Source organism: Streptopelia decaocto (genome assembly GCF_964273445.1).
Source record: "Streptopelia decaocto genome assembly, chromosome: 18".
Taxonomy (NCBI): Eukaryota; Metazoa; Chordata; class Aves; order Columbiformes; family Columbidae; genus Streptopelia; species Streptopelia decaocto.
Genome location: NC_138673.1, coordinates 8081853 through 8100252, shown reverse-complemented (window position 1 = coordinate 8100252; position 18400 = coordinate 8081853). Strand labels below are relative to the sequence as shown.

The following is an 18400-nucleotide window of genomic DNA, read 5'->3' as shown; positions in this document are numbered from 1 at the left end:
TAAACAGACACTTAACAGACAATGAGAAATTAGAACTCCTGCAGTGTCCTCTGGAGTTTGGTAGCATCCTGAGGAGATGACATCTCTCCCCAGTTACAGTGCCAAACCTCCATCTGCCAAAAATAGGTCATAACCTACATTTCTAAACTTCTCAAATAACCCTTAGGAGGTTCTAGCACAAAAACCCCCAGATGGAACTGCAACTGGAGTTCACATGCACACAGTTTTGAAATGGGCTAAAGGCTACCCGAAGTCTCACAGGTTACAGATTTATGTCTAATTAATGTAGTTTAATAGCAGAAACACCAGCTAAATGGGTTTCTTTTTCCTACAGATTTAATCAAAAATGTCTTTATGACTCAATCATTTTAATAGTGAGAATCTGCATTACAGCACGAAGCTCATCATTCTAGACTTACAGTCTGATTTGCATCAATTTAATACACACTATATCCAGTACACCCTCTGCGCTTTCACTACAATGACACTTCTGAGTACAGAAACAATCAGTGACGATTTACCTTTAGATCAGAGAAAAGCGCATTTACCTATTTTGATGCGGATGCCGCTGACGCCTGATTTCCTGCGACTGGCGTAAGACAACAAAATATTCTGTGGTTTAAGATCCCTGTGGATGATTCCTTTGCTGTGCAGGATCCGCATGGCGGCTGCGATCTGCTGGAGGAACACTCGGATGGTATCTTCGCTGAGAGTTCCTTTGGCTGGAAAGAACATACACATTAGCAGATGAGAAAATAAATACCATTATTATTATTTAGGCTAAGAAGTCAAGAAAATAAAAGAACTTGACAATTTAGAACATTAAATGTATCTACAATCATGTTACAGCCTGAAGCTGTAAAACCTCTTCTTTAAACAAATTATGGGGATGCAGATAACCACTTCGCTCAAAAAGTCTCTTCAGAAGGTATTACCTTATTCTGTAGGCTGAAGAAGTACTGAACACAGAATAATACTGTATGAGTCCTACCAAGGATTTTAATAGGAAGCAAATTAGGCTTTTAATATACACAGTTACCATAACAATAGCTGTTCACAAAAAGATTCCTTCAACATACTGAGATGCAACACAAGGAGAAGAATATTTTCATCAAGAAAAATATGAAGATTAACGTCTCTGCTCAAGATTTTGTTTGTAATAAAGAATCCACTTGTCATGATTCTGTAACTTTGGGCAGAGCAATGTTGGAGGATGAAATTTCTCCTAAGCAAGAAATGCCTCTTTGTAGACAGCATTATTATATAAGTTATTCAGTATTTTTAAGTTCACATATAGGAAAAGAAAGCAGGTGGAATCAAAACACTGGGAGCAGACCCCAAAGTACAACCTTAGAAAGAGAAAACCATATGTTTTTCAGCACGTTATTTATGGTTAGCTACACCTTCCCCCTCATTTACAAATAAAGGAATGTTACATTCGGCTGTTTTGAAACCAGTGGCAAAAAGCATTTTCCGTCTGTGCATTATTTTATTCACCTCACTGCTACTTTGTGGGCTTTATTTTCAATTATGAGTTGCATTTAAAAACACTGGGAAATATTTGGAATAAATGCAATACTTCCTGTCTTCCTGCAGCTTCAAAATTTAGTTTTCAGGTTCGCAGGGTGGAACGCAAACACAACCAACAGCTCTTTGCTGCTGACCTTGGCTGGACACAATAGACCCTCAAGAGATTCCTGGGGAATTCAGTTACTCTAAAATCACACCAGGGTGGACACGCACTGTGGAATCGCAGACATTCCATGGACTGAAAACCATCTAAACCACCAGCAAAAACCACCTCAGAGGAACACCAATGGATCACAGGAATACAAAATATAAACATGTAATGCAACAGCTTCTTAACCGGGAAATACAGTAATCAATTACCTTGTAAGTAATCTGCCAAATCCCCACCATTGCAGTACTGTTAAAAAGAAAGGTTTTTATTCAAAACACAAGGACTAAAATGCTTGCTATATAATTTTTACTTTGTAATATTTTCATGAAAATTAAAAGATCCTTTCCAGCTGTTTGCCTTAGAATTGTTTTGTCAATTATTCGTAATTAATAATTTAAGGTGTAACACTTCATCAACACTTACAGTATCATAAAATGAAACCAAATCATGGCACAAACACTGCTGACAAATTCAGCAGTGCATAGGAAATTAATAACGCAGTTTTCCGAATCGCTTGTTTTAACAAGTCATGGTTATTTCGTGGTTGTGAAAAACACAACTTTTGTCTAAAAATCATCTTTAAAATCAGGCAGAAAGAAACATATATGTTAACACATACCTCCATTACCAAAAAGACAGAATTGGGCATTTCCTAAAAGAGAAAGACAACAAATCCCACTTAAGAATGTGACAAGACAAAGCCTTCAGTACCTGCATTAACCAAGTGTAACATGAGATTTTTAATCAACCGAGACACCTTATGTTAAAGTCACTATTTCAGAGGGTAGCAAATACGTACGTTCCCCACCATTAAGTATTTCGCATTTTTCAAAAGCATTAGTAGATGTAAAAAAATGCTCCCTTAGCTTTCAGCTGCCTTGGACTATTCTGTCAACACCACCTCTTATTAAGAGCTCTTAGAAATAAATGAACTTCCGCTATCAGACATCACTGAAATGAGTCACTAACAGGACAGTGATATTTAGTCACAAATATCCTAGACAAAACTACAAACTGCAAGCAAGACAATTTGACTACGACCAGCAGTTTTCTAGGGAGGAATTCCAAAGTTTGGTTCCCCGCTCCTGGGTCACACGAGCTCTGGTTCTGCCAGCTGAGCAGGCGAAGGTCGCTCACAAACCACAGAGCGTTAACTGAATGAACCGATTCCCAAACGCTGTTTTTCAGGATCTTTAATTCAGGAACCATGGATACACCTGTAAACTATCTCTCTCAGCAAGTCACTGGCAGAAGCGCATCCTTGCCACGGACCTAAATGCCTTATGGCCAAGGCAGGATATTCTGCACTCAGATTTTCCAAAGCACTGACCCCTTTTGACCTATTTACAACCTGAATTCCCTCCCTCATAACTGGGTGGAAGTTACTGAAAGACAGATTAGCTAACTTCTACTGTAAATTATCTACAGGCTCCACAAAAACGCAGTAAAAATGTCTGTGCGTAAACCCGACTAACAAGAACATTTATCTTTTTGACAAATATTTGTTTTGTGTGAGGGAAGAAAGAGCCTACCTGTCTATGCCAATAATCAACATTGTTTTCCACAAAGTCTCCTGCATAAAATAGTTTTGCTGTGCCTACAAAGTTGGAGACACTCAGAGATCTATAAAGTAAAAGCATTTTTTCCCTGTGAGGTAAGACTGAAAGGAAGGAACACAAAGGGAACTGGAAGAAAACATATGGCAAGTAGACAATAAACAGGGTGATGGTTTTAGTTACATAGTATGTTACCTCCCTTTCACTTTAAAAACAAACAAAACTTGACAGTTTGTGGGAAAATATGTTTTTAAGACCACTGAAAGAAAAGAGATGGCACAGCAGACAAGGGCACACGCCCCAGGTGGAAGGGGAACTGTACATGGTCTGTTTTCTGACAACTAGTGTGTTTAAATAGAAAAATAAAGGAAAAATGGGCCCATGCTATGGAAACCAACTACCAACCACAGCCCAGAGCACATGGATGGTACAAACCAGTAAAGTCGATTTCTACCAATCCATCACAGATACAGGTATCGACCGCAAATAACTGCAGTAAGTGCGGTTCAAGATGAACTGGATGTTTTAAGGTTAATTCAAGACTGTATTAGGCTGCTTCACTTTCTGGAAGCATTTAGTTCAGCCACCCTTGTCTGCGTTACAGAAATGCATCTGAGGTTCTTTCCAGCTCAGAACATCAAGCACATCACAGATTTGTTTACGTTTGGAAATCAGCTTCAAAGAAAGCAAGTTTCTAGGAACATTAGTCAAATCTGTTGGAAATGAAAGGCAAACTCCAACCAATATAGAATATTAAAGCAGCAGTAGATCACATTTCAGAAGTCCCATTTGTTCAGTGTTTCCGTAACAGCTGTGGCCAACAAGAACCATAATTTGCAGTCCTGTAAATACCTCAAAACCTAAGTGTATACGTTAAAGTAAAAAGAAAGGTAAGTAATTACTTGCTCTGTAAATTACTGAGGATACATAATGATATAGGTTGTTTCTTTCTACATTGTTCCTTTCCAACAACATCTTCCAAGACACAAACTCTCTTTTGGGAACCCCAATGATGCCAAACAGCAACTCTGAGATCCCCATTTATCAAACTGAAAATTCTGCCAGCTGAGGATCACTCCACTTAAAGACAACTGTGATGTGTAGAAGAAAGCAGCAGGGAAACGGTCCGTTTGCTGGTGACGAGAAAGCAGCTCAGCAAGTGGATTTCCAGCCGAACATTGCAATCCCATGAATCAGAAATAGATGTTCCACAGCGTCAGTGCCTCCACTCACAACACACTCTGTACAAAAACAGCAGCTTATTGCAGTATGTAATGCTTAGCTCATGACAGACATTTATTCATCCATCACAGAACTAAGAGAATGTGTTTTCTGGATTCCTTTGGAAACAAAGTCCTTCCAAATGAAACTGCTCCCTTCAGAAACACGGAGCTGACAAATTGTCCTGTTGTGCTAGTCCTCACCTGTTTAAAGAAAGTCATTCCTATGAACTACACTAGATTTCCCGCAAATAGCATTATTCATCTTTTTTTGACTGAGATTCTTGATTAATAATAACAAAAAAGTCACTGAATTAAAGTCATAGTAAGAACTAGTGTGTGCTTCCTTATTGTAGCTGGGATCATCTTTTTTTATTAAATTAGCAGAGCAGATTTTCCCCATGATGAGTTTTCCCCAGACTGGTCAAAAGTCACATCTAATTCATATTGCAGAAGTAATATTTTGCACAGTACTGGTACCAAGCTCCCCACCTGCATCTCATCCCAACTTTAACTCATAACCAGAGACTTTTTAACATCTGACAAATGCAAACTTTAGTTCAAAACAGCTGAAGTTGTTCATCCCTTCACAGTTGCACATTTTGCATTACCGTTCTCGGCGAGCCTGACTGGGAATGTGATCTCCATTTTAAGAATACATTCAGAAAACACCAGTCAATTCTGTAGACGCATTTTTCCCTTCTAAATTATTCTGCTGAAAAACAAAGCTATCTCCATGATCATCCTCTAGACTTGTGGTCTCTGTTGACTTTCTAAGCAAAGTGCTCAAATAGGAAAAGATCAGTAAACCAGCATGTTTCAGATCTAACACTCAGGAATTAAGCTGACCCAGCAAGCTATTTTAAACTGCTTCCTAAAACAGATAACAAAGCTTCAAAAATTTACATTGACATACAGTTCACAAAATTACTGCGGCTGGAGTTGCTCTGGCTTACACTTCCACCTAGAAAAATAATCAAGCTAAACAAATGTATGTTGTGTTGCAACAATTACAGAACAGTTTTGCCCGGCATGCCTGGCTTTGTTGCTTAAAGTTTTCTTGACAAAAACCTACTTTTGCTCCTTCTTATTCCGAATCTAGGTTTTACTTGCAAGTTGAAGAAAAAGATAGCAAAGGTTAATAGCAAACCATTTTACAACTCTGAAAGCTAACAGATAAACCTACTAGAAAGAGATTAAGAGGCCATGTATTTGCCAAAACATGCTGTGTTTTAATCCCAGACTTCCAACAGTTGTCTCAGGGGATGTGAAGTTCCAACCCAAATCACAGGCTCAGCACAGTAGTTCCATTTTAAAGACATTAATTGAAAAAGAAGTCAAAACATCCATGGTTACTGCTGACAGCTGTTGCTAGAACTCTAACATATTGCCAGGAACATACCCTGGATTTCTTTTGGATTAGGGAGTCCTCCTTTAGAACAAGCTGGAAGTCTAGGGAGCTGCCCAAGCAGAAACTGTGGCACAGAAATAGTTAACTAGGTTTTTGCTCCAAGTTTACAGATTCTGTTTAGCTGCAGTTTATGATTGGACTCCCAAGAGCATGAGAATTAACCTGACAGCTTGTGCACTGCTATTATCTGATTAATTTTCTGATATGTTAATTTGTGCTATATTTGCTTAATTTTTTTGACCAGGAATACACTCCTCATTTTTTTCTGAGCATTAAATACATTTGGCAAACATTCTAATGATTTACTGAAGAAGGACTGGTCCAGATCTTTTTAAGGCTGTTTCTTACTGTATTACAGATACTCTTGTGCTTTGCAAGTGCACCACAGCAGCAGCTTCTAACATGTTCAGCTGCTTTCATGTCTAAAGGACTGAACATTTTGTTAGTTCTGACTACATGTTAAGTCTCAGTCTAAATGCCAGTTGACATGTGCCTGTCGGATTCAAATGGCATGCAAGCTGCCAATTAGTCACATAAAAGAGCAAAAAGAGCAATCAGCCATGGAGAAATGTACCACAATAGCTGGATCACTCATTTTCTGTTATGTGAAATGCTGTACTTAACTCACAGAATCCCAGAATGTCAGGGATTGGAAGGGACCTCGAAAGCTCATCCAGTCCAATCCCCCCATGGAGCAGGAACACCCAGATGAGGTTACACAGGAAGGTGTCCAGGCGGGTTGGAATGTCTGCACAGAAGGAGACTCCACAACCTCCCTGGGCAGCCTGGGCCAGTGTCTGTCACCCTCACTGAGAAGAAGTTCCTTCTCAAATTTAAGTGGAACCTCTTGTGTTCCAGTTTGAACCCATTACCCCATGTCCTATCATTGGTTGTCACCGAGAAGAGCCTGGCTCCATCCTCCTGACGCTCACCCTTTAGATATCTGTAAACATGAATGAGGTCACCCCTCAGTCTCCTCTTGTCCAGCTCCAGAGCCCCAGCTCCCTCAGCCTTTCCTCACACGGGAGATGCTCCACTCCCTTCAGCATCTTTGTTGCCCTGCGCTGGACTCTCTCCAGCAGTTCCCTGTCCTGCTGGAACTGAGGGGCCACAACTGGACACAATATTCCAGGTGTGGTCTCACCAGGGCAGAGTAGAGGGGCAGGAGAACCTCTCTGACCTACTGACCACCCCCTTCTAACCCACCCCAGGTACCATTGGCCTTCCTGGCCACAAGGGCTCAGTGCTGGCTCATGGTCATCCTGCTGTCCCAGGACCCCCAGGTCCCTTTCCCCTACGCTGCTCTCCAATAGGTCATTGCCCAACTTATACTGGAACCTGGGGCTGTTCCTACCCAGATACTCATATATATGGGAGGTAGTGAAAGAGACTGGCCCACTGCACAGCACAAAGGAAAAGCAAAACTGTTCACACTGAAGAATTTAACATGCTCGCACACTTTAAGATCTTCGCGAACAGTTTTGAAATACAAATTACAGCATTTAGGCACCACAGGTAAGCTAAGGACTATGTAGTAACTTCAGCTCCGGGGTTCTGTGGGCCAAAACAAATCGGAACTGGTTGTCCCCAACCTTCAACGCCTACACTGGCGTCATTCCTTGCAGTCCAATATTGTCACAACCAACCCTGCAGTGAGCATCAGCTGCCAGGGAGCATTTCAAAACCTTCACGGTTTCTACAGGGCAGGATTTTTCATCTGAAAACCTGTCTGGACAGCATGTTTTCGTATGACTATTTCCACACACAGTGGAAACACTAGGGCCTTAATCAAGGAGCTGAGGGAAAAAAAATAAAGATATTGAGACATTCTCCTTAAAAAGACAACAGTTCAGAAACAGCTGTGATGAGAGTACAAAGGTATCCGAGCTGTGAGACAGCAAGATCAAGAGCACACACAAGAATGCTTGAAGGAACCACCTCAAGAAATATATACAATACTGCCAGACCAACTGGAGTCCTTGGGTAATCCAAATCGCAATATTTAATTCCCACTGGTAAAACAACAGGTACACATAAATGTGGTTCTTTCCACAAGCACCCCTGATAGGAACTCACGGACACTTGTGTACAAGCAAAGGCTGAGATGTGGGTACAACGGGCTTTGTTCCCACCAGCTCTCACAGGCAGCAGGAACAGCTGCAGTTATTTTATCTGCCATGTACCAACAAGCTAAGACAAGAAACAATTTTTGTTCAGATACTGTTTCTCCAATAACACACTAGAAATTAGTTCTCCCTAAACTACTGTTCAAATACCAAACTTCAGACTCCATGCAGTGAAGTCGTTAATTCAGTCTCCTAAAACGCTCTCTCCCAGATACATTACAGGCTTTCATTCTGATGGCTGACATTCTAAAGAGGTTTTGAATTAAATTATTTGCTAAAACAGGCACTGTCTGGCACTGTGTGAGATTAGTTCTACTCAGCACACACTTGGGATCATGAACTGCACAAAACTGTAAATTCATGCCCTAAATATAGCACATTCCAAATAACTTACTGATACCTTCATACTTTAGTATAATACTTTATCCAAGGACCTCAATGTACTTCACGCTGGTGAGTTAAGAGGTTATTTTAGACTCCTCTTGCTTGTGAGAAACAGTGGGCTCCAGTTCCTCAATTAACATGATTCAAGACTGTCTCATCTTCTTTGCAGAATGAATGATATCCCACAGCAACACCATGGGAAAAGAGCTGCATTCCCACACCATTTTAGAGAGTCAAGAGCTTTTTATTCCTGAAAGAAAGAACTCTTCCCCAAGAAGTAAAAAATGTCTCAGCAGGTTATACCTCGCTACACATCTATTATCTTCTCGGGTGTTTTTTGAGCATTTGACTTCATGAAAAATTAATTTCACATTTAGATGTGAGCTGCATCTTCTTATTTTTCGTAGACCTGCTATGGCAAAACATTTGTCTCTCACAGATGGAGAGTTCATATTGAAGTATCTCCATAAATGCCTTCACTCTTAGAACTGCTGGTCTCCACACCTGGTGTGTACATTTCCCCGGCCTTCTGAGATGGCACAACCACCAACGGCCTATGCTCTGCTCATGTAAAATGCTTAAATGCAGATCAAACCTGTCACCACTGCATGCAACCACCTTACACATATAAAGTAGTACTGCCATTAGTACAAAGAATTTCATTTAGTATTATGAGATGTAAAAATATTATTTGTTGCAATTAAATTGCCACACACATTGCACACCATCTTTTCTATCTGAAAACTCAGTAAATCAGTTCTTGGATTATTCAGCTAAACGGTCTGACAAACAGTGCATCTGAAACACAAGCATCTTCTTATTTCAAACTGTCTAAGGCTAAGAAAATCTTCAGACCAACAGAACTACAAAAATAAAACTCCAGTCTCACTTGGAACTTCCTACTGTGACACAGACTCCACTGGCTCCAGCACTGCGGAAAAAATACAGCTTCTCTAACTTAAAAATTGCTTGAAATCCTCAAGTCTTATCTGCTATGTTCTTGATACAATGGTAAACAAAAAGGGCAATACATGCTAGAACATGACATGCTAAAGAAAATTAGTAGGTGTGACAGCCCACTAGACATGTGAATGCCTTGCATAGTGTTCATTCTTGCTGGGTTATAAATTAATGTAATCATACCAGTTAATGATGTATAATATTTCACAAACACAACCCTGTGCAGAAAGGGAAAAGCTTATTTGTGCAAGCGTCACATTCTTCAGACCACATTTTGCAAAGCAATTTCTTCCACAGAAGTAGCATCATACTGCCAACCTTTATGTTTGCCATGAATGTATTTGAAATATATCCAAGGTATGAGACACAGGTTTTCCCTTCTCTTTGCTTCAACTGCTCATATTATTTAAATGCAAGTCAGTGACAAGCAGGAACACTCCCTTCTCAAAAGGTGAATACAGGACTGATCATTCAAGAAGTCCTGTCACTCTAAGGACACCCTTTCTTGTGGCATAAGAGAAAAACATTACAGTTATGCTTTTAAATAACCTTTAAGTAAAGAAAATATCATTGACAGGTGTACAGCTCTATCCTCTCTTCCCTTGTGGATCATCTGTGCATGAATCAAAAGAAGTAAGAGCCTCTCCAAGGCTTGGAAGACACACCATGTTAAATTATCAAAATACATATCTCGTCAACTACCCTCAGGTTGAGCTGCAAAGCTTACTAAGTAATCTTCACGTGTAAACAACTGTAAATGATAAATCTGAAATTCAGCTGCTTACTCACACACCAACACCCTCAGTCAACAATTCCAGTTTCTTTTAAGATGTCTGAATGCACTAAATTTAGGATGCTGAGAGATCATTTCCACTTAGCAATACACAGGAAAGCCCGGTCTCTTTGAGAAGCATAAGAGATTATACTTTCCCTCTCAGAGCAGCTAAAATAATTCAGAATGCAGCGTTCTGAAGACAAGACCCAGAAGGAAGAGAGTCTATACATCCAAATGGGAAGTTTTGATGCATAGTCTGTTACTACATGAATACCATCGCTTTGTACCAAAAGTCAACAGAAGTTAGTATATCCCATAGCGCTACACACCATAAAACCTGAGTCTGCCTAATGTATATCCTGGGAACACTCCTACTGGTACACTTTCCCTCAGGTGTATTCAGCCGTTATCCGCAAACGCCCACTTTCCAATTAAAGGGCCAATTGTATTTTCATACATAAACTTTAAGGAAGAAAACGGTATCAAAATGTATTTTACCTGGACATCATAGAGAGCTACAATGTTCTCATGCTGAAGTTCCTATAAAACAAAATATTTATATTATGGAAATAGCCTGTTGTTGTTATTATTTTAACATGCCAGCTGACAATCAAAGTGAACCAAATTTTACAAAGAAAGGTAATATCTTTTTTAGACTATCTGATGGAATTTGGAGGAAATCCCAGCTATTTAGACAATATTTATGAATTTGGGCAAAAATAACATCAAATAAAAGTAATTGCATGAGTTGTCCTGTGAATTTTAACTGTTAAAAAAAGCATCTGTCTTTGCTAAGTACTTGCAGCACAGTAATAGACCCAGCACTACAATTTTTGGTATACAATAAATATACTAGAATACAGTATGTAGATATTAGTATTTAAAATACTGACATATCTCAAGAAGCTTGGAAACATGGAAAGAAAGCAGCACTATTTATTACTGCAAAGCTACGTAAAATGAGATGTGGAGTTCAGAGCAAAGAGCGCCAAGAGACTGTTCAAGAAGACATTTGTGTAAAATAGCATTGAAAAACTAAATGATGCTCTGTCTTCTTTCCTTCATTAGAGTCACACTACAAATTTTAAGTCAATTAACAACTCAGAAGTGGGAAGGCTGCTTCAGGAATCAAATTCAAGCATGACAATTCCAACTCTCAAGGCATGTGAGCAAAGAAGATGAGGAAAAGATCAAAGACTGATGTTTTACCCTCAGGTATGACTTTTGTTTATGCGCTGCTAGGGAAGTGTCACATTAGCCATCCTGAAGGACAAAGTTTTCTACATGTGCAATAAGCAAAGCACAGAGACTGGTTCTACAACAATTTTCCGCTTTTAGCTACAAAAGCACACCTACAACCTGTTCTGAGAGCATTTCCAGCACTAAAAAAAAAGTGTATTTTTCTCCTTTTTTCTTGGTCTTTTTAGTTCTGGATTTCTTCTGGAACTAACAAAGACACAACAGGCAGAACAGCCATTACTGTGATACTACCCATGACCTGGAATGAACCGGGTCAAAAGTCTCTTTTCCTGTTCAAGTAAAGCAGCTTTAAAAATCACTGCAAATTAACATACCTTTAAGATTTTTATTTCTTTTCCAAGTAGGATTTGTGACTTCGACAAGTTCTTTTTGTTAATGCTCTTTATGGCTACTTCCCAGTCAGTTTTCTGGAAGGAAACAAACAAAAAAGTACTGTCAGTTTTATAGATTTTTAGCTTTATCTACTAACAGCTAGTTAGCAAACCACTGGAGAAAACGTTGCAAGATCACCCCTACTCTACCCACCAGTGATTACTGCATCACATGATACCATCAAGAACAATTTCATTCCACAATAGCTCAGACAGCTATTAAAATCCAGCTGCAGCTACACTGCATTTTCATGGACTTAAAAGCATTTAAAAAAAAAAAAAAAGGGTAAGTAATCACATCCCATTTATTTTTTGGTAGTGGTGCTATGTATCTGCTTTTTAGTCCTCTCTCAGTGATCAAGTTACTTTTACTCTCCTTTAAGGACTTCCCATTTACAGCTGCCTTATTCTGTGCAGCTGAAAATTACACAATAAAATATCTGGGTGTTTTTAGGTAAACTTATATCTTGTCTATTTATATATATTATCTAAAAATAAATCACTATCAATAAATGAATAAAAATTATTCATAATGTGGAAGCATCTCCACTGGCCTTTAAAGTTTGTTTTCCTTTCTCCCTATTCTTTTACCCCAAAATCACTGCACTGTGCCTCTCCAAGTTGTGAACACTACCCTAGCGCTCCAAGATGGTAAATCTGAAGTGGGTTTTTTTCTGGAAAGCAGAGGACTTTAGGCACCAACACCAGAATAAACTCCCACAGCATCAAGAAACCATAATGTAACTATGAATATTGCGGGCGATTAGTAAAGCACGCCAGGAAACCAGACACCTCCGAATTTAAGAAATCTTCAGCCAATCCCAAAGGAGACAATTTTCCATTAGATCCCTCGTCAAACAGCGAGATAAACATGACCCTCCTGACAAACAAAGGGCTCAGCCTCCCCTACAGCTGCAACTCTCCCCTCGCCGTTATGTCAGGGAGCTACCAAATAGCAGAGAGGAGAGGTGGGAACGCAGAGGGGTTGCTGGTTTTATAGGGGAGGGGGATTAAAAATAAAATTAAATAAAATAAAGGGGTTTATGGAGGAAGCTGCGGAGCTCCGCAGCAGCCGCAGGCCCGAGTTCCCCCGCCCGGTACCTCAGCCCACCCCACACCTTCCCGTCCTGCCTTTATTTTTCCTCCCCAAACACCCAAATCACGACAAAACTCCCCCAAAGGACACCCCTCCACCCCCCAGCTGTCACCCACCGGGAGCGGCCCCGGCCGGGCAGGGCTTGTGTAACCGGCCCGGCTGCGGGCGAAGCCCAGCGCTGTTTACCTTGCGGTGGCGACCTTTGAAGACCACAGCAAAGGCTCCGTGTCCTATCAGGTCCTTCTTGCTGTACTCAAAGTCCCCCACCACCTCCATCATCCCTCAGGGGGGCATGAAGCCCCAGGAAGGGAAGAAGGCGGGAGGGAAAACAAAGGGGCTCTTCCTCCAGCCGAGGCAGCTACAGCCGCCTCACGGCAGCGGGCGGCGGGGCGGGATCCTGCCCCCGTGCTGGCTGCCCCCGGCGGCGGGGGCCGCTCCGATCATCCCGCGGGGGCAGCCGCAGACCCCCGGCCCGGCGGGGCTGCTGCAGGGCGTCTCCGAGGCGAGGGGCTCCGTCTGGCATGTGGAGGGCAAGGCGGGGAAGGGGAGACGGGGGGAAGGCTCTCAGGGGCCGGGTGTGAGGGCACAGCGCGGCACAGGCGCCGGGACGAGGGGCCTGCTCAGCGGCGAAGGGAACTCCGCGCCCTGCCGCTGCCCGCCCCCATGGCTCCGCCACAGCGGGGGCTGCCGGCGCCGCGGCCCCTCTCAGGGACCGAGCCCCGGAGCATCCAGCAAGGCGGGGGGAGGTGCGGCCCGCAGCTCCGGGGGTGGCTGCCGCTGTCGCCGCCGCACCCCCCGAGAGAGAAGAGTAAGGAGGGAGGTTGCGGACGGGGCGGGGGGGTCTCTCAGGCCGCCACCGCCTCTTGAGGCTCCCACTGCTCCTCCAGCCTCCCCGAGCCGATCCGCTCCCCGCCAGCCCCGGCTCCGACTGCCCAGACCTCCGCGCCACCCTACGCACTTTATAGGCCGCATCGCGCAGGCCCCAGCGCTCGGCTGCTTCCGCCGGCGGTCAAAGAGTGCCTCACCCCGGTTCACCCGGCGGGCGTGCCAGACGCCGTTCTGTCATCGCTATCCCCTCAGGAGCGCCGCCAGCCCGGCCGCGCTGCCCTCCCGGATCCCTCCGGTCCCCCACACCCCGCCACGGCTGCTGGGGTCGGTCAGTGACCCAAGGCCCAGGGGACCCCCCGTAACTCCCTGTCCTCAGCCCAGCACCCAAGCAGAGAGGCCAGACTCCAGTTCAGCCCCACCACGCCTGGCTGTCGCACTTAATGCTTGTTCTATTCTGCTTTAGCTGTTTTCTCGGCCACCTCAAGCCCACCTGGCAGCGAGGACAAAGCTGAGGAGAGTGGGAAGCGCCGGGGGCTCCAGCGAGGACCGGGGCAGCAATAGTGCTCACCGTTAGGGAGCAAGATGCTACATCAGACCCAATACAAGAACTTAAATCAGTGGAGACACAACGGAGGAACAAGCCCGCTAGATGCTGTAAGCCAAAGACACTTCAAGTTGCTCAGTCTCTCTATGAGAACAACCTCTTTAATTCACAGCCTCTGCCCCCCAGCACTTTTAGATCAGCCTGGGGCTGCTGAAAGCAACATACAAACACTAAAAAACAAACTACCAGTCACATGGAGCCTTTGACCTTCACCTCCAGATCTACATAATGACACTCCTTGCCTTTGCTTTCTATTCCCCACTGCTCCCTTCCCCTTCCTCTCCGTTTGCATTCTCCATCACACCACCTCCCCATCCCAGTTTCACCTGCACAAGCTGTCTCAGGTTCCCCAGCACCATTAGATCAAAATAGAGACTGAGCAGAGTTACACAGAGTCTTCTCCCTGTTCTTCACTTATGTCCCTTTGCTTTCTGGCACTCAAAACCAAGCACTACTGGAGCTGCCTGCTGTTTCAAAACCTCCATAGCCAAAGAGTTCTCCAAAGACAACACACCTGGATAAAAAAATATTCATCAGGAGACACTTAAGCGAATATCGACAGCTTTATAAAGCTGTTGTAAGCTCTAGACATTATATGGAGGCATCAGAAGAATCCTAAGACATCTATTTTGTGCCAAAGAGAACCGAAGGGATTTAAACTCCCTCAGGACCAAATCCTCCCTTTATTTTCTGAAGTTCTGAGCTCCCATCCAAAATCCATCCATAGCACTAACCTAGCAAACGAAAGAGAGAAGGCAAAGCTGACAGAGTAATTTCTGCAGATCAGAACAGCCCCGTGGAAGGAATAAATGATATGTAAAAATATTCCGAGTTAATCATAAATTAATGTGTTGGTAGTAACACAGACACTTTCTAGTGTGCGTTCACAGTGCCCATTTAAAAACAGAAAAAAGCCCACAAGTCTCAATGTGTTAAATATTCTGATTCAGAAAATAATTTCCCTGAGAATTGGCTGTTCATTGTCATCCACCAATTCCCACATTCAGTATTAATCCTCTGAGCATCAGCATGTATCCTCACCCCAAAGTCAATGTCGCAAGCTGCATTTTAAACAAGCTAAAAACCCCAAAATCCAGCAAGATGCCTTTTGTATAGAGAAAGCCACTTCAGGAATTTCTAAGCCACCCATTCTGCATTACACTTCAAAAATGAGACACATTTTGCTTCAGTCGAGACACATCTGATGTCCTTTTGTCCCCATAACGGGGCTGGAGCCCTCGAGCAGGTTTGTCTCAGCACAGCAAGGACAAAACAGGCAGGAGCGGCGGGGAGGATTGACCAGAATAACTAAATATGTTGCTGTCGTGCTGGGATTTGAACGGGATCTGAAGGGCCGAAGTCTGAAAAACCGCCTGGTGAAGGGCCGCGGGATTTGCATGCGAGACACTCGTTTGAGCTGGGTCCTTGATTAGTCTCTGGGAAGGTTTTTAATTGTCGGTATTTCCAGCACCGGAGGGCTACAATAAACCTGGTTATGAACAGCACCTTCACTTTTGCTGCAGAAAGAAGTGCAAGACAAAGCAGACTGTATTTGCCCGCCTTCCCCAAAGGGAGCCTCGTTACTGGAGATGCTGGGAGAACGATGCAGGATAAACCTGCGGGGCTTGTGCTGCTCCTCCCTCGCCCGACCAACACACAGATATTCGAGGAATACACATAGATATTCGACATTTAGCACTGCAGCACACGCAGGGATGCACTGACAAAGCCCAGGGCAGGGCAATAAAACACTCAGCATGCTCAAAAGCACGGCCGGCCAGCGGGCACCAGCACCGCGCCTGACCCACCACGGCCACCCTGCACAAGCACAGGGTGAAAGCACCGAGTTTGTTGATTTTTAACATTGTACTGTGCAAGAGCTGCAGCCCACCGACAGAGAACACCAGCCTACAGCTCAGCAAGGACCACGGCGCCAGGGAGGAGAAAACACAGAGTAACAGCACTGGAGGTGGATTCATGGCTCTGTCTCAGCTGCACTATGTTGGTTCAGTCAAATTAGTCCCTCAGATGTGAGTTGGGACTCATGATCACAAGCAGAACAGATCTGCGAAGGAATTAGCACCTTCAGGTGTACAGAAGTACACTTTCATCTGGTAGCGGCTCCCCAGAACACAGACAACACCGTTCTGAGTTTCCACCGCACCTTTCATCCTCAAAAGCGCTAATGGTCTTCACAGGAAGCCTTTTTCCAACATAGTGCTGAAATTCAGCCTTTCTGAGATAGAAACATCACCTGAACGGTGCCTGGGCTGACCCAAAGAAAAGCAGAAAGAAGACTGCTTTTCCTCACGTCCACACAAAACAATGAACGAAGATTATTTTCTTCCTGTTCACCGAAAGTTTATTTCTTCTATCTCTGCCCAGGCTATAAACATGCACACAGAGCTAAATTACTGACCTGGGGAAAATAATCAAGAGACCAGTTGAGTTGACCAGAACATGAGCATGTGGCTCCAAGGACCCATATGCACAACACATACGCTGCTTGCCCAGCGATCCTGCGCGGGTAAGCAGAACACAGCCCTGAAAATAATTTTCAGAAGGATGCTAAGGCCTGAACTAAGTCTAAATCTACCCAAAAGGCTGGAGTTTGGCACCGTCCCGCTCACCTGAGTGCTACCGCACAGCTCTCTTCACTCTAGGCGATCTGACCATTTTCTTCTCCCCTTCCTCCATCATACCCAAGAATTTACGAGCCAGGTAAACCATTCTCAGAGGACTGGCACACTTCCCAGTCCTTATCCTCACTGTCCTCCCATTGGGGATTTGTAACAAAATTAATGGTTGCATCAGCTGAGCCATCACAGCTTTTAAAGGAGAAAGTGTCAAGAGGGCTCCGCGGGACAGCTTCCAGATAGGCTTAAAATTATATTACCAGTGAGAAATAATGCCCTTGTGGTAGGCATACCTGTGCGGTGTGTTCAACCAGGAATTTGGGTGAAACTGCATTGAAACACGGCAGCAACACTGATATTCGCATCGCACGGTCCAGGGAAAGTTCAGGTGTTTCAGCAGGTTTCCTGTAAGCGATGTGCTTCCCAGAAAAGCAACCAGCAAGCTCCGGCCTGCCTTCTAGATTTGTCCTTTAACAAAAGGCAACGTCTTCCCCGCTACTAACACCATCAGCCCAAATCTGCAGCCGCAGTTCTAAAAATTAGCTAATTAAAGCTCACGTCACCACCAGCAGGAGAGCGAGGGAGGTCACACGCTCGCTTCGCCTCCTGCCGAAAAGGATCCAGCCCCGAAGAGAAAGGCAGGAGCTGCTCCCTGGCTGCAGAGAAACGCCGCATTCGAATCAAACTGGGAGGAGAGTTACGGGATTGCTTGGGAATGGGGCTGGAACGGGGCCAGCGCTTGGTATGCACGCAGGCTGGTACCGTAGGAAGGATAAAAATAGTAGCAGCTGCTTAGATAGGGAAAATACGATTTGGTCTACGTGCAAACCCATCACACAGCACGGTTCAAAATCTGCCCACCATCAGGTCACAGAAAGATTAAGGCTGAGATGGCTTATTTTGGTGTAAACTTACTCGCAAGGCCTTCTCTTTCTTCAAACGGTCATGCTTTCTGCTGAAGTTCAGCCTTTCTGAGATAGAAACATCACCTGAACGGTGCCTGGGCTGACCCAAAGAAAAGCAGCATGTTTTCTGCTCCTGCGTTAGGAAGGTGGGAGTTAATCAGGTTCTGCTTGGTGCTTCATGTTACAGAGGCAGGGTCGGAAGGGATGGCAGGAGCGTGGTAACAGCGCTGGTTTGGAAATCAGTGGGCAAGGAAATGGTCTTGAGGAACACAGACACATGCACACGTCCCAGCCAGTCCCCGCAGGCAGAATCGCTTCCCCCAGACCTGATACATCCCCACTTCTAACACAAAACACACCCTGGATTAACAGGGCGCAGTGACCCCAGGCAGCGCTTTGGGAGAGGAAGCGGAGAGCGATGCTGCTTCCCTCGGAAAGAGCCACAGTTACCGGGAGCTGCGGGAACCGCTGCTTTCAGCAACTCAAACGCAGGTTCAGAGCTCAACTCCCGCATGTGGTTTGTGTCCTTTAGCACAGGCAACCCCCAAAACCTTGCGAAACAGGGAGACTTCTCAGCCGTTACCAGA

At 44.0% G+C, this 18400-nt stretch overlaps 1 protein-coding gene across 1 annotated transcript in view; it reads right to left on the bottom strand.

Annotated features, from left to right (window-relative positions):
- The window catches only part of ULK2 (unc-51 like autophagy activating kinase 2), a 37190-nt gene extending 23429 nt beyond the window's left edge, over nt 1-13761 (bottom strand). The window contains exons 1-6 of the mRNA XM_082068695.1: nt 13027-13761; nt 11688-11780; nt 10612-10653; nt 2301-2333; nt 1891-1927; nt 549-722 (exon numbers count right to left, since the gene is read on the bottom strand). Coding sequence (XP_081924821.1) covers nt 549-722; nt 1891-1927; nt 2301-2333; nt 10612-10653; nt 11688-11780; nt 13027-13119 — 472 coding nt within the window. The 5' untranslated portion in view covers nt 13120-13761. The remainder of the gene's footprint in view (nt 1-548; nt 723-1890; nt 1928-2300; nt 2334-10611; nt 10654-11687; nt 11781-13026) is intronic.
- Nucleotides 13762-18400: the final 4639 nt, after the last annotated feature.